Here is a 16442-nt window from a genome sequence, read left to right on the forward strand (position 1 = left end):
CCACAGAACGCCTCTTACTATCTGCTGATCAAACATACTTTTGCTGTTACACTTTATTTTAGAAGTATTTTAGCTGTCCATATCAAATTCTTATCTGATTATAATTGCAGAATTAATTAGGTTTTGGTATCTAATTTTGCATTGTTAAACAGTTAAGATTTTTCAGAGTTTAAGTAACACTTCATTTACAGGTGAATGTGTTGAAATGTTTAATAGGTACTTCATAATGCTATTGAATAAGGTTCTAATGATTAGAGCACATGGACACTTTTGACAATGTGACCTACGAAGCTTAGAAACACTTAGCTAGTATATTAGGCCTATACTGTATGTAGACTAAAACAAAGTATCTAAAACAAAGTCTCACCAAACATTGTTTCAAATCTGAAAATAGCTCCATTTTTATTTAATGTGCTCCTCTGTGTTGACCTCTGACCCCCCTCAGGCGAACGGTGGTGTGGAGGGGCTGTTTGACGGGGCAGAGGTGGTGCTGGGGCCAGCTGCAGGCCTGCTGGAGCTGGGCCCAGAGCAGCAGTTCATCAACCAGAAGATGAGGCCTGGCTCTGGGGTGCTGTCTGTCCAAGTCCTGCCGGACGGACCCACACGAGTGCTGCAGGTTAGCTTTGGGTGTATTTGGATATATAGTACCAGACAAAGGTTTGGGGATACCTATTCATTTAAGGGTTTTTCTTTATTTTTACTATTGTCTACATAGAATAGTATTGAAGACATCAAAACTATGAAATAACACATATGGAATCACTTAGTAACTAAAAAAGTGTTAAACAAATCAAAATATATTTTATATTTGAGATTCTTCAAAGTAGCCACCCTTTGCCTTGATGACAGCTTTGCACACTCTTGGCATTCTCTCAACCAGCTTCATGAGGTAGTCACCTGCATCAATGTTTGATTATCTAGCTCTTGAACAGAATTCAGTTCTGACCCTGTACAGTTGACTGTATCGTTTCAATACTTTCATGTTGGTTCCATGTCTGCCGGTAATTAGAGTATCCTGACTGGCTATATGTAATGCTGTTGCTACTGTAGATCAGTGACTTCAACCAGCGGCGAATGAACCGGACGTCCCCGAGCACAGAGGAGGACCAGAACAAAGACGACATTCAGAAGAAGAAGCCAGAGCAGGAACTGGAGGTACACTTACTAACCATTAAAAGGGTATAAAAATACATTAACTCTTCCTACCCATAGCAAGGACCTTTAAGTCCCTCAAAGATTTCGCAGAGTTTTTTGGGATCATTGCCGTACAAAATGCTTGATTTTGCTGTGGCAATAATGACATTTCGCATTGCAATTTGTAATAATTTTGTCAAATTTGTCATAAATGTACTGATGAGGGAAAAGGTTTGTTGACTTGTTGCTTTGTTGAACCATTTTATGTGGTAATATTGCGATTATTTGATTGTTTTATGCAGGAATAGTGCAGTGATTGGTCAAATTTGTAAGCCCTTGCATAACATGTGAGAAATTTTGTTAAATCCTTGAGCGATTGTCACATTATGCTAACATACCATGACCACCATTCTGTCTGTCTCTCCGTCTGTCCGTCTTGTCTGATGGTCAGGTGTTGGTGAACTTGGAGGAAGGCGTGGGTCTCTCCCTCGTTAACAAGCTGCCAGAGGAGCTGGTGTTCACTACATTGTCGGGTATAGACATCCACTTCACTCGCACCGCTGCCAACGAGGTGCTGGAGCTTAGCATCCAGAACATCCAGGTAACCCCTCCTAAACCATTCACATTCTTAACCCCTTTAGTGCACCTTTTAACTATCAACTCAGGAGTTTGATTTGTAGTTGTGCCTACATGTATTGATTGCATCTTTCGCTCTCTCCACCAGGTGGATAATCAGCTCCTGGGCACCACTCAGCCGGTGATGCTGTGTGTTTCCCCAGGCTCCAGTAGTGAGAGCAGCATCGTGGACACTGGCGCCGCCCTGCAGATCAACTCTGTTAAGGTCCCCAGCAACCTCATTCTCACCGACCTCTTCAAGGTAAGGCCTGACTGCCAAGTTCACTTCACAGCACCTCAGGCATGGCCTGACTCAATCAGGGTCTTATTCATTAGGCAGGAAATTGAAGGAAACAAATTGAAACAGGGAGCGACTACCATGTCTTGTCCAATAAGAAATGCTCGCTTTTTACATTTTTCTAATGTGTGCCCCAATGAATACGATCCATGTGAAAAATCACTTACACTTGCTAGCAAATTCAAACTAGTTTGTTTGTTTGCCATACAGTAAGCATTAGCTAACAGTCTACAAAGGAGGCAAGTTCATGAGTGTTTATAAACTGAATGACTGTTAAGACTGAGGAGATGTTGTAATACTGAGGTCATGACACCGTGTTTTCTGCGCAGCATCTCATGGTGACAGCGAGGCGCTTCACTGTCATCATCGAGGAGAAACTCCTGCTGAAGCTGCTCAGCTTCTTTGGTTACGGCCACACAGAGGCAGGTGGGTAGACCCCTGGTTCCTGAACGGATATCATGACAGGTTTTTTGACTATACGAGAGGCATTCTATATATACTAATTTATAAGCGGACCGGACATTATAAAGACCAGGTGGTGTGTCTGTCTGCTGTGTGTGTATCTTGTATTTGGGATGGTCAGTATTCATTGTCTGTCTTATGGTTCCAGAACTGGAGCGGTTGGATGAGAGTCTATATGAGAAGGCCAGTGATGAACAGGGAGCTCCCAAGCGCTACTACTTTGAGAACCTGAAGATCAGCCTCCCTCAGGTCAAGCTGAGTGTGTTCACCTCTCACAAGCTCCCGCCTGACCTCAAGGTAAAAGGTTGCTAAATTCAGTACAAAGAAATTATACAGAGCCGTACCAGGATATTCTTACATGGAAGCAAAGCGTGCTTTCTGCATTCATATGTCTGCCTTTGCCTGTTGGTTTTCTCTTTGACTTATTAATTGGTCGCCATTATAAGACAAACAAATGTACATGATTCTCCACTTACCTAGAATATTGTTGATCCACCCAGACAACTTTCTTGTGCTTGTTCTAAAAGTGCTCTGTGCTCTCTGCAGGCCCTCAAGGGAACCCTGGGTATCCCGCTGATACGGTTCGAGGATGCAGTGATCAACATGTACCCCTTCACCCGGGTCCACCCTTACGAGACGCAGGAGATCATCATCAACGACATCCTCAAGCACTTCAGAGAGGTGAGGGGGAAATGAACAGACAGACTTTCACTGGAGGTGACATGTAATGGCATATTCCAAAATGATGCATATGGCTTTAGCATTTATGTTAATAAGCAGCTAAAGGTGGCAATCTGTAACTTTTGTCACGTTACAGCCTTGTTCTAAAATGTATTAAATACATGTTTTTCCTCATCAATCTACACACAATACCCCATAATGACAAAGCAAAAACAGGTTTTAAGACATTTTAGCTAATTTATTACAAATTAAAAACAGATACCTCATTTACATAAGTATTCAGACCCTTTGCAATGAGACTCAAAATTGAGCTCCGGTGCATCCTTTTTCCGTTGATCGTCCTTGATGTTTCTACAACTTGATTGGAGTACAACTGTGGTAAATTCAATTGATTGGACAAGATTTGGAAAGGAACGCCCCTGTCTATATAAGTTCCTACAGTTGACAGTGCATGTCAGAGCAAAAACCAAGCCATGAGGTTGAAGGAATTGTCCGTAAACCTCCAAGACAGGATTGTGTCAAGGCACAGATCTGGGGAAAGGTACCAAAAAATGTCTGTAGCATTGAAAGCCCTCAAGAACACAGTGGCCTCCATCATTCTTAAATGGAAGTAGTTTGGAACCACCCAGACTCTTCCTAGAGCTAGAAGCCCAGCCAAACTAAGAAATCGGGGGAGAAGGGCCTTGGTCAGGAAGGTGACCAAGAACCCGATGATCACTCTGACAGAGCTCCAGAGTTCCTCTGTGGAGATGGGAGAACCTTCCAGAAGGACAACAATTTCTGCAGCACTCCACCAATCAGGCCTTTATGGTAGTCGCCAGACAGAAGCCACTCCTCAGTAAAAGGCACGTGACATCCCACTTGGAGTTTGCCAAAAGGCACCTAAAGACTCTCAGCCCATGAGAAACAAGATTCTCTGGTCTGATTAAACCAAGATTGAACTCTTTGGCCTGAATGTCAAGCTTCACGTCTGGAGGAAACCTGGCACCGTCCTTGGGGTAAAGAATGTGGTGGCAGTTTCACACTGTGGGGGATGTTTTACTGCGCAGGGACTGTGAGACTAGTCAGGGTTGAGGGAAAGATGAACGTAGCAAAGTACAGAGAGATCCTTGATGAAAACTTGTTCCAGAGCGCTCAGTCCACAGACTGGGGCGAAGGTTCACCTTCCAACAGGACAACAACCCTAAGCACACAGCCAAGATAACGCAAGAGTCGCTTCGGGACAAGTCTCAATGTCCTTGAGTGGCCCAGCCAGAGCCCGGACATGAACCTGATCAAACATCTCTGGAGAGACCTGAAAATAGCTGTGCAGCAACGCTCCCCATCCAATCTGACATAGCTTGAGATGATCTGCAGAGAAGAATGGGAGAAACTCCCCAAATACAGTTGTGCCAAGCTTGTAGCGTAATACCCAAGAAGACTCGAGGCTGTAATTGCTGCCAAAGGTGCTTCAACAAAGTACTGAGTAAAGGGTCTGAATACTTAAGTAAAGTGGGGGGGAGGACAGTATAATACATTTTACAATAAGGCTGTAATGTAACAAAATATGGAAAAGGTCAGGGGTCTGAATACTTTCCGAATGCATCCGGGGCTGGATGGCATACCACCTAAATTTTACATCACATTCTGCCACTCATTAGATATGATTCACTTTGTTCTCACCAACAAACGGTTCATTCTCGAAAAATGATAATATTGCCATTATTTCACTGCTTTTAAAGGACAAAGATCCTTCTTAAATGTTCTAGCTATCACCCCCTTTTTCTGCTCAATGCAGATATTAAACTTTACGCCAGTGTTGGCATCTTGCCTAGAACCTTTTATGACCGCTCTAGTTCATAACAACCAAACAGGTTTTTATAAAAGTACGCCTCGTGGCTGATAATATTCACTGCCTCCTATATCATCGAAGCATCAGATAGTGAGTCTCATAGTGCAGTTTTCTCACTTGATGCAGAAACGGCTTTTGATCGCCTAGAATGTAATTTTCATTAAGTGTTACACCACATGGGTATCAGGGATTATATTATGTCAATGATTCAAACCCTTATGCCAACCAATCTGCAACGGCTCTAACTGGAAACATCTGCTCCCGTCAGTTCTCTCCAGGGCTGTCCTCTTTCTTCCTTGTTATTTGTCTTATCTGTTGAACCCATAGCCCAGACAGCACGCCAATCAGTCTGCCATGATCCTATCATAATCTATGGCACCAAACATCGCTATATGCTGATTACATTATTATTCTTCCAGAAAGTTCCTTAGTCTCTTCCCCACCTTTTAGATATCTTCAGATATTTAGCAAAATTGCAGGATACAAGATCAATTGAGGGTCTGCATTATTACCACTAAACTATAGACCAGAGTTGTCTATTCCTTTAAATATCCTAGTGGTCCACAATTTTATATATCTGGGTGTTCAAATGTAGACGGACTACATCTCCCTATTCATTTCAGTTGTTCAAATCAACATCCTTCCACAAAAAAATTGTTTCAAGTCAATGCTCCCTCATAGCACCACCTCCATATTACAGAGACAAAAAACCTCAGGTGGACTAAACCTCCAAATCTTCCAATGGTAGACTTGGTCCTTGCTCTGCGTTCTCTTGCTACTTGGTTAAATCCAGAAGCTTGCTTGTCATGGCGTCCCATAGAAGAAAATGTTTTCACCCGCACAGATTACAAGACCTAATTTATTCCAATGTTCTTCTGAAACAATCTAAATTAAGATTTGGCCCTATCGTTTCACACACCATTTCTGTTTGTTTTCCATAATCTTGGTCTCCGGGTGGGAGGCCCTATCTACTTTCCCCTGTGGCATGACAATGGAGTGCACACACTTTCAGACATTCTTGGGGATGAGGGTCTCTGCGCATTCCAAGACATCCAACAAAAGCACAACCTGCCTGGCACCTTGTTATTTTTCTACTTACAATTACGTTTGGTGATACCTTGGGAAACAAAGATCAGCCTTTATACCTTTCATAAGGTATTGCTTAGAAAAAGAGGTCTCGTCTCTGAAATGTATTCCCTTCTAGTAAAGGCCTCGTCCAAGCCTTTTTGTGGAATAAAGATCTACAATCATTCAACAATGTTCTCAATTGGCAAACAATATTGCACAATATAGCTTTATCTTCCAGAAATTCACAGAACTTATTTTACTCCCTGGAAATTATATAAAGTCAAAGCCAAACCATCACATAATTGTACTCTCTGCTCTAATGACACTCAGGGCACCTTCTTCCATATGATGTGGGAATGCCAAAGGGTAAATTACTTCTGGAATATGATCTGCCTTGTGCGCTCTGTTGTAATTTCAAAAACAATCCCATGTTTACCATCTGTTCTACTACTTAATGACAACGCAAATGTAGAGCTCTCTATTAAACAGAGACTGCTTTGGGGAGACAACATAAAAACATGTATCCCCCCAAAACAATCCCGGCAGGACTGTGGAGGAGGAGGCTCTTTGCAAGTATTATCCACAATGATTGTTTTAAATCAAACTTTTTCTAGTGTCTGGTCAATGGGTCAATGCTTCACTTCAAACTTCCATTCAAGCCCTGGTCACAGTGAAGTAACCAATCAGGTGCTGCTGCATCTCACAGGTTTTGTTGCTGTTGCACTTCACAGCCAATCCCATTGATGTGTTCCTCTTCAGGAGCTGATTAGCCAGGCGGCTCAGATACTCGGCTCGGTGGACTTCCTGGGGAACCCCATGGGACTGCTCAATGATGTCACCGAGGGCGTCTCCGAGCTTATCAAGTACGGCAATGTGGGCGGGCTCATCCGCAACGTCACCCACGGAGTGTCCAACTCCGCCGCCAAGGTATCGTTGTTGGGGTTTACCTGTGCTCTGTGTTGATGTTGATTGTGTTTAAATTTGCATTATGAAATTACAGTAGGTGTCCCAGTTTCAAGACTACTAAGCTGAAATGAGACGAGGCGAAGGTCTCCTCCTTGATGTCACACACACACACACACACACACACACACACACACACGTTGTTCTGTGCGCTGAGGCTTTTCTATCACTTTCCATGAAAATTGTCCTCTGCTTACTTTGATGGATCAGTGCGTGTATCTGCTCTGTCACTAAATGTTATGTGGCTTCCAGTAAAGGAGATGGAACAGCACAGAAAACTCAAGAGCATTACAGTTGTATAACTACCTGACCCTAGAGCTGACCAACTCTTAGCAAACATCTAAAATATTGTTATATTTAATGGATACTCTTAGTGAATACATAGAGGATATGACACTTTTATAGCAGGTCTGTATATGTTCTATTTTCTTGATCAGTAACCTTCCAAGGACCAGTGTAATGCCCCAACCCTTTGGCCATTCTGTCCCTGAACAGTAATCAGTTCCTCTACATTACAATGAGACGTGTCCTGGGGGACACTGTTCCAAGCTAAAGGACCCATTCTGGTTTTGGAACGTTGTCAGTCCAGAACCCAGCCATTTAGCCCCAAGTCCTACACTCTCCCCTATCCTCAGCCAGCTCTCAGCAGGCCTCTGGAAGTTACAGGCAGCCCCACACACTCCCCCTGCCAAACTGTGTCAGCCAGCTTAATGTCAGTCAGCTCGCTTTCTTTCTGTCTCCCCCCTCTCTCTCTTTCTGTGCTCTAGCGCTCTCTCATTCCCTCCTTCCCCCTCTCTCTGTCTCTCTTTGTCCCCTCTCCCTGCACGGAAATTTACTCGTATTTGTGCTGCGGCATTGCTGTCATGAATATCAGACAGCCAGTAGGCCCGGTCACACAGCCCTTGTCCTAGCTCTTGACCAGCCCATGGTCCCAGGCCCACACACACCACTCGCGTCCTGCCCCAGATTTCAGCTTTGCTTTGCAACTGTAACTTGCTGTTGCTTATTGCAAATGGAATCCCTGTGTCTGCCTACGCTCGGGAACACACACATTGAGGTTGTGAGATCCTGGCACACCAACTTTTCCCATTGAGGCTAATCCATAATCCTAGTTTAAGGCAGCTCTGCTCCTGTTGACTGGTTGAAATCTTTGTATCTGCGAGCCTAAACACTCTGTCAAGGCAGTGTTATGTAACGTTTGCTCTCCTGAAAATGAAGGATGACTTCTTGTCCACTGACTTGACATACTCCTCCCTCTCTGAAGAAAAACAAAATGTCATCATTAGTTTACTTTCATGTTTTTCTTTCTTCCAATCAAATTGTGAACAATCGCTTTGTTTGCTGAACAATAATAAAATAGGAGGAGCCCCTATGCACACGGGCATGCCCACACACACACACACAGGGGTTTCCAACTTCTAATAAAAATGGCTTGCCAAGATGTGTGCCTTATAAAAATTCCATGCCACAGTTTTCAATGGAAAAAAGTTAATCTCCCAATGGTATTTAAGTGTCTTGATGAAATGAATTACCTTGTTATTAACTCATTTAAATCATCTCAAGAATTATGGTGTCAAAAAGAAGCAAAACACTAGTTATGTCACTTAACCATGTTAAACCAGTCATCTAATTGTGCATCATTTCTCACTTGTGGCAGCATCATCATATAAACTCAGCAAAAAAAGAAACGTCCTCTCACTGTCAACTGCGTTTATTTTCAGCAAACTTAACATGTGTAAGTATTTGGATGAACATAACAAGATTCAACAACTGAGACATAAACTGAACAAGTTCCACAGACGTGACTAACAGAAATGCAATAATGTGTCCCTGAACAAAGGGGGGGTCAAAATCAAAAGTATCAGTCAGTAACTGGTGTGGCCACCAGCTGCATTAAGTACTGCAGTACATCTCTTCATGGACTGCACCAGATTTGCCAGTTCTTGCTATGAGATGTTACCCCACTCTTCCACCAAGGCACCTGCAAGTTCCCGGACATTTCTGGGGGGAATGGCCCTAGCCCTCACCCCTAGCCCGCAGGTCCCAGACGTGCTCAATGCGATTGAGATCTGGGCTCTTCGCTGGCCATAGCAGTAACACTGACATTCCTGTCTTGCAGGAAATCACACACAGAACGAGCAGTATGGCTGGTGGCATTGTCATGCTGGAGGGTCATGTCAGGATGAGCCTGCAGGAAGGGTACCACATGAGGGAGGAGAATGCTCAGTCCGATGATGCTGTGACACACCGCCCCAGACCATGACGGACCCTCCACCTCCAAATCGATCCCGCTCCAGAGTACAGGCCTCAGTGTAACGCTCATTCCTTCGACGATAAATGCGAATCCGACCATCACCCCTGGTGAGACAACCGCGACTCGTCAGTGAAGAGCACTTTTTGCCAGTCCTGTCTGGTCCAGCGACGGTGGGTTTGTGCCCAAAGGCGACGTTGTTGCCGGTGATGTCTGGTGAGGACCTGCCTTACAACAGGCCTACAAGCCCTCAGTCCAGCCTCTCTCAGCCTATTGCGGACAGTCTGAGCACTGATGTAGGGATTGTGCGTTCCTGGTGTAATTTGGGCAGTTGTTGTTGGCATCCTGTACATGTCCCGCAGGTGTGATGTTCGGACGTACCGATCCTGTGCAGGTGTTGTTACACGTGGTCTGCCACTGTGAGGAGGATCAGCTGTCCATCCTGTCTCCCTGTAGCGATGTCTTAGGTGTCTCACAGTACGGACATTGCAATTTATTGCCCTGACCACATCTGCAGTCCTCATGCCTCCTTGCAGCATGCCTAAGGCACGTTCACGCAGATGAGCAGGGACCCTGGGCATCTTTCTTTTGGTGTAGAAAGGCCTCTTTAGTGTCCTAAGTTTTCATAACTGGGACCTTAACTGCCTACCGTCTGTAAGCTGTCTTAACGACCGTTCCACGTGTGCATGTTCATTAATTGTTTATGGTTCATTGAACAAGCATGGGAAACAGTGTTTAAACCCTTTACAATGAAGATCTGTGAACTTATTTGGATTTTTACTAATTGTCTTTGAAGACAGGGTCCTGAATAAGGGACGTTTCTTTTTTTGCTGAGTTTAGTTTATGTAGGCCTCTACAGCCATGAACCTTTGGCCTAACTGCTTCTGCATTTGCACTTGATGGTTGTTATGCTTTCTTTATGGATGTTATTTTTCTCTTTTTATGGGTTGATCTGCTCAACTCATTGCCTGGCCCGGGTAGCAGACCTACTAAAAACTCTTGCTATATAGACCTATTTGAATCGTTCCATATACATAGCTAGCCTACATTGAGGACATTATTGCAGGTTTAATTGAGACTTCAAAATTATTGATAGGAAAATGGAACTTATTACAAAAAATATTGGCGTGCACGTGCTTATGTTTGTGCGCGTGTTATGTTGCAGCTGGTCACCTACACACCACATGTAAAACCACACTGAATAGTTTCCTTGTTCCTTGCTGGGTTTAGTTTCATCTGATGCACCTTCACCCCTTTAATGACTGACACTCCATGTAATCTCTGAGATCCCTTCCTTGATCACCCAACATTAACACACCAGACGGGCCCCAGTTTCACATTGTGTGTGTCCTTCAGCATAGAAGGGGAGGGGGGGGTGTAAACTTGAAAGCATCTTTATCTCCCCCTCACCCCTCACTCCTCACTCCCTTGGGATACAGGTCTGGTACGTACATTGGTTTTGTTTCACAAAGAGGGGGAATAAAATAAAAAAATCGAAGGAGAGAGTTCGTGCTGGCCTTCCAATGAACTCTCCGGGGACTTTGCTTGGCGAGGTCATCCCAAGTTCAGGCTTGGCGCTGGCTGCAGAGCGGCGGAGGGCCCGGGTGTGTTTACACAGAACCCAGCCTCCTCTGGGGAGCTCCCCCCATAACACAAACCCACTTCCAGCAGGCACCTGCTGGGTGGAAGGGAGGAGAGGGGATAGGAGGAGGGGGAGAGACAGGTCAGCGCTGGGGAAAGATGGGGGTGTGAAGGCACTCCACTCCAGCAGACAAATTACTTGCTGATATATTGGCCAGATGGATAAGGCAGGCAAAAATGTACAATCTGTTTTCTTCTCTATCAGTCCCCCCTGTCTCTCTAGTTCAGCTGTGGGGAATGAGAACCAGCCCACCAGCATTGGGCTACTGTAGAACTTTTTCACTCAGTGAGGTTGTGAGCTCTGGATATGTGACATGCATTTGTGTTTTAATATGGCCACTCAACAGCGGGAATCTCAGGAATCACAACGATAAAAGGAAATAAATTGGGCTTGGAATTGCCAGGGACCTCACAATATGATATCACGCTACTTAGGTGCCGATATTATATGTATTGTGATTCTATATGAATTGCGATTCAATACTGCAATTGAATCGAGGGACAAGAGAAGAAATTAGAAAGTTTTGCCTCAAGAAGATGGAGAACATGCTATAGAAAGAGAGATACCAGAGTTTTGGAGCAGGAACAGCCAACTAGCACTAGCTAACGTTAACTAACAACAAAAAGTGATCAATACTTGGAGTCATTATCTATATAATATTGTGATACTGTATCGATTTCTCCCCCCATCACTGGAAAGAAATTGACAACATTTTCAGTATGAGTTAGGTGGTTTTGTTGGATGGCTTAGACTTGAGTTCGTATCCTTTATAAGTTTGAAAGAGAGGAAGACATAATGCCAAACCATCATTCCACTGCAAGACCTAGTGTAAGGGCTGCACTGGTCTTATGGCCCCTACATAGCGTGTGGGAGCAAAGAGTTGTACTATGTGGTCGAACTGAATCTTTTTAATACCTTTTTAAATCATTTATAAATATAGAAGGGTGGCCAAAACTGAGCCTTGAGGTACACCTTTTCTAAGAGGTGATTCTGCATTATTCAAGACTATTTCCAAATACTGTGTATAAAACATGCTTGAAATGAAGGGTTCTGCTGATATGGTGTGAAAAAGACTGACCGAAGAGACTTTCTCTCTCTGTCTTAGTTTGCAGGGACTTTGTCGGACGGGTTGGGAAAGACCATGGACAATCGACATCAGAACGAAAGAGAGTACATCCGTTACCATGGCGCCACCAGCGGAGAGCATCTGGTGGCTGGGATTCATGGATTGGCTCATGGTATGTACTATTATAGTAATACTGTAGTGCTACTAATAATACTGCAGTAATACCACTACTGACTGTAGTCTGTCTTTCACTTTCAATATGGCACTTACATTTTATTACTCAAACATTAGACAGATCCGCTGGGTACCATTGCACAGTGTGGACGATCAGGCCTTTTTAATCAGTAATACATCAGAATCCATTTAGCTGTTCGTGAGGAGTCGCACCTGGTTCTTACCTGGTGTCTCACAGGTATCATCGGAGGGTTGACCAGCGTCATCACGTCCACAGTGGAGGGGGTGAAGACTGAGGGAGGAGTCAGCGGCTTCTTCTCTGGCCTGGGGAAAGGACTGGTTGGTACGGTGACCAAGCCGGTGGCCGGTGCGCTGGACTTTGCCTCGGAGACAGCACAGACGGTCCGAGACATGGCCAGCCTCAGTAACCACAGGTTTGTACCTAAACCCGGAGAGACATGTCATAACACCAATTTTACCATGAGAATTACTCCTAAATGGCAACTTTCAAAGAAAAACCATTAGATCACTGCCACTCTCAATCAATCGTTTAAAAAATGCTTACTATTTCCTCAGAGGATGATGTCATCCTCCTGAGGTGGAGCTGGCCAGTCAGGGGTCTACTCGCATTAATATTTTTAATGACCGGTATACCCACACCATTCTGTTGTTGGTATGCCCACACCATTCTGTTGTTGGGGTATGCCCACACCATTCTGTTGTTGGGGTATGCCCACACCATTCTGTTGTTGGGGTATGCCCACACCATTCTGTTGTTGGGGTATGCCCACACCATTCTGTTGTTGGGGTATGCCCACACCATTCTGTTGTTGGGGTATGCCCACACCATTCTGTTGATGGGGTATGCCCACACCATTCTGTTGTTGGGGTATGCCCACACCATTCTGTTGGGGTATGCCCACACCCTTCTGTTGTTGGGGTATGCCCACACCCTTCTGTTGTTGGGGTATGCCCACACCATTCTGTTGTTGGGGTATGCCCACACCATTCTGTTGTTGGGGTATGCCCACACCATTCTGTTGTTGGGGTATGCCCACACCATTCTGTTGTTGGGGTATGCCCACACCATTCTGTTGTTGGGGTATGCCCACACCATTCTGTTGTTGGGGTATGCCCACACCATTCTGTTGTTGGGGTATGCCCACACCATTCTGTTGTTGGGGTATGCCCACACCATTCTGTTGTTGGGGTATGCCCACACCATTCTGTTGTTGGGGTATGCCCACACCATTCTGTTGTTGGGGTATGCCCACACCATTCTGTTGTTGGGGTATGCCCACACCATTCCAACACAGAAAAGCTGCTTTTTTAACATACTTAAAGGTCCAATGCAGAGAGAGAGGGAGGCAGAGAGAGAGAGGGAGGCAGAGAGAGAGAGGGAGGCAGAGAGAGAGAGGGAGGCAGAGAGAGAGAGGGAGGCAGAGAGAGAGAGGGAGGCAGAGAGAGAGAGGGAGGCAGAGAGAGAGAGGGAGGCAGAGAGAGAGAGGGAGGCAGAGAGAGAGAGGGAGGCAGAGAGAGAGAGGGAGGCAGAGAGAGAGAGGGAGGCAGAGAGAGAGAGGGAGGCAGAGAGAGAGAGGGAGGCAGAGAGAGAGAGGGAGGCAGAGAGAGAGAGGGAGGCAGAGAGAGAGAGGGAGGCAGAGAGAGAGAGGGAGGCAGAGAGAGAGAGGGAGGCAGAGAGAGAGAGGGAGGCAGAGAGAGAGAGGGAGGCAGAGAGAGAGAGGGAGGCAGAGAGAGAGAGGGAGGCAGAGAGAGAGAGGGAGGCAGAGAGAGAGAGGGAGGCAGAGAGAGAGAGGGAGGCAGAGAGAGAGAGGGAGGCAGAGAGAGAGAGGGAGGCAGAGAGAGAGAGGGAGGCAGAGAGAGAGAGGGAGGCAGAGAGAGAGAGGGAGGCAGAGAGAGAGAGGGAGGCAGAGAGAGAGAGGGAGGCAGAGAGAGAGAGGGAGGCAGAGAGAGAGAGGGAGGCAGAGAGAGAGAGGGAGGCAGAGAGAGAGAGGGAGGCAGAGAGAGAGAGGGAGGCAGAGAGAGAGAGGGAGGCAGAGAGAGAGAGGGAGGCAGAGAGAGAGAGGGAGGCAGAGAGAGAGAGGGAGGCAGAGAGAGAGAGAGAGGGAGGCAGAGAGAGAGAGAGAGGGAGGCAGAGAGAGAGAGAGAGGGAGGCAGAGAGAGAGAGAGAGAGGGAGGCAGAGAGAGAGAGAGAGAGGGAGGCAGAGAGAGAGAGAGAGAGGGAGGCAGAGAGAGAGAGAGAGAGGGAGGCAGAGAGAGAGAGAGAGAGGGAGGCAGAGAGAGAGAGAGAGAGGGAGGCAGAGAGAGAGAGAGAGAGGGAGGCAGAGAGAGAGAGGGAGGGAGGCAGAGAGAGAGAGAGAGAGGGAGGCAGAGAGAGAGAGAGAGAGGGAGGCAGAGAGAGAGAGAGAGAGGGAGGCAGAGAGAGAGAGAGAGAGGGAGGCAGAGAGAGAGAGAGAGAGGGAGGCAGAGAGAGAGAGGGAGGGAGGCAGAGAGAGAGAGGGAGGGAGGGAGGCAGAGAGAGAGAGGGAGGGAGGGAGGCAGAGAGAGAGAGGGAGGGAGGCAGAGAGAGAGAGGGAGGGAGGCAGAGAGAGAGAGGGAGGGAGGCAGAGAGAGAGATGGGGGGAGGCAGAGAGAGAGAGAGATGCTGACAGACGCAGCAAACCTTTTTGCCACAGCTCACATTGATGTGCCATCCTGGATGAACTGCACTACCTGAGCCACTTGTGTGGGTTGTAGACTCCGTCTCATGCTACCACTAGAGTGAGAGCACCGCCAGCATTCAAAAGTGACCAAAACATCAGCCAGGAAGCATAGGAATTGAGAAGTGGTCTGTGGTCACCACCTGCAGAATCACTCCTTTTTTGGGGGTGTCTTGCTAATTGCCTATAATTCCCACCTTTTGTCTATTCCATTTGCACAACAGCATGTGAAATGTATTGTCAATCAGTGTTGCTTCCTAAGTGGACAGTTTGATTTCACAGAAGTGTGATTGACTTGGAGTTACATTGTGTTGTTTAAGTGTTCCCTTTATTTTTTTGAGCAGTGTATATAAAACACAATACATTCTAGTTTGACTGTACTGGGACTTTAATAAAATGTAAAATGCCTAATTATTTCACTCAATGTAATTAATTACAGGTCATATTTCATAGAAATCTGAAAATACTGGACAGTTACTTTAATATGGTGCAGGTTCTCATGTATTTCTTCAGAATTTTGTGTGACACTCACATACTCCTGTTTGTGCACGCCAACTAAACCCACCAGATGTGCTTTTTAATGGGGTCGGCTGGCTTGATGCTGGGTCAAGCCTCTCCCCCAATTAGAGTCTATAGCAGCGCAGCATGGCAGGTAACGATCCTCACAGCCACTCTCTTTAACTCACACAGACACAAGGTGTGACACCTACTGACTGGTCTCAGCACTGTTATATTGGAGCCTGTCTCTGTCCTTTCCAGCTCTCACTGGTTTTAAAGCCACACGCAGGTTGTATTACACAGACTGTCTGGGAGTTCAAGCCATTTGTACAGTGTGTGTATATGTTAGGCAGACCAAGCGCACAATGGTATTTGTGTACTTGGAATGGTAAATATAACTGATTGCACTAATGCATGTCGCTGTGGGTGGTGTGTTTGTGTGGGGGGGGGGGTGTTGACTAGGAAATGGTGTTGTCTGTTTGGGGGGTTTGTGTGTGTGATTTTATTTTTTATTTAACTAGGCAAGTCAGTTAAGAACAAATTCTTATTTACAATGAAGGCCTCCTGCGGGAACGGGGACTGGGATAAAAAATGAAATACAAATGTAGGACAAAACACACATCACAACGAGACAACACTAAATAAAGAGAGACCTAAGGCAATATCAACAGCATGGCAGCAACACATGAAAACACCACATGGTAGCAACACCACATGGTAGCAACACAACATGGTAGCAGCACAAAACATGGTACAAACATTATTGAGCACAGACACCAGCACAAAGGGCAATAAGGTAGAGACAACAATACATAACACAAAGCAGCCACAACTGTCATTAAGTGTGTCCATGATTGAGTATTTGAATGAAGAGATAAAACTGTCAAGTTTGAGTGTTTGTTGCAGCTCGTTCCAGTCGCTAGCTGCAGCGAACTGAAAAAAGGAGCGACCCAGGGATGTGTGTGCTTTGGGGACCTTTAACAGAATGTGACTGGCAGGACGGGCATTGTATGTGGAGGATAAGGGCTGCACTAGGTATCTC

At 45.7% G+C, this 16442-nt stretch overlaps 1 protein-coding gene across 2 annotated transcripts in view; it reads left to right on the forward strand.

Annotated features, from left to right (window-relative positions):
- vps13d (vacuolar protein sorting 13 homolog D) overlaps window positions 1-16442 on the forward strand; it is a 62585-nt gene that overhangs the window by 39898 nt on the left and 6245 nt on the right. For both annotated transcript variants that reach the window (XM_055931906.1, XM_055931907.1), the window contains 10 exons: window positions 446-616; window positions 1051-1155; window positions 1586-1735; window positions 1859-2011; window positions 2377-2473; window positions 2658-2806; window positions 3056-3190; window positions 6849-7016; window positions 12051-12183; window positions 12424-12619. In XM_055931906.1, coding sequence (XP_055787881.1) covers window positions 446-616; window positions 1051-1155; window positions 1586-1735; window positions 1859-2011; window positions 2377-2473; window positions 2658-2806; window positions 3056-3190; window positions 6849-7016; window positions 12051-12183; window positions 12424-12619 — 1457 coding nt within the window. The remainder of the gene's footprint in view (window positions 1-445; window positions 617-1050; window positions 1156-1585; window positions 1736-1858; window positions 2012-2376; window positions 2474-2657; window positions 2807-3055; window positions 3191-6848; window positions 7017-12050; window positions 12184-12423; window positions 12620-16442) is intronic.

This window comes from Salvelinus fontinalis, chromosome 8 (assembly GCF_029448725.1).
Source record: "Salvelinus fontinalis isolate EN_2023a chromosome 8, ASM2944872v1, whole genome shotgun sequence".
Lineage (NCBI taxonomy): Eukaryota > Metazoa > Chordata > Actinopteri > Salmoniformes > Salmonidae > Salvelinus > Salvelinus fontinalis.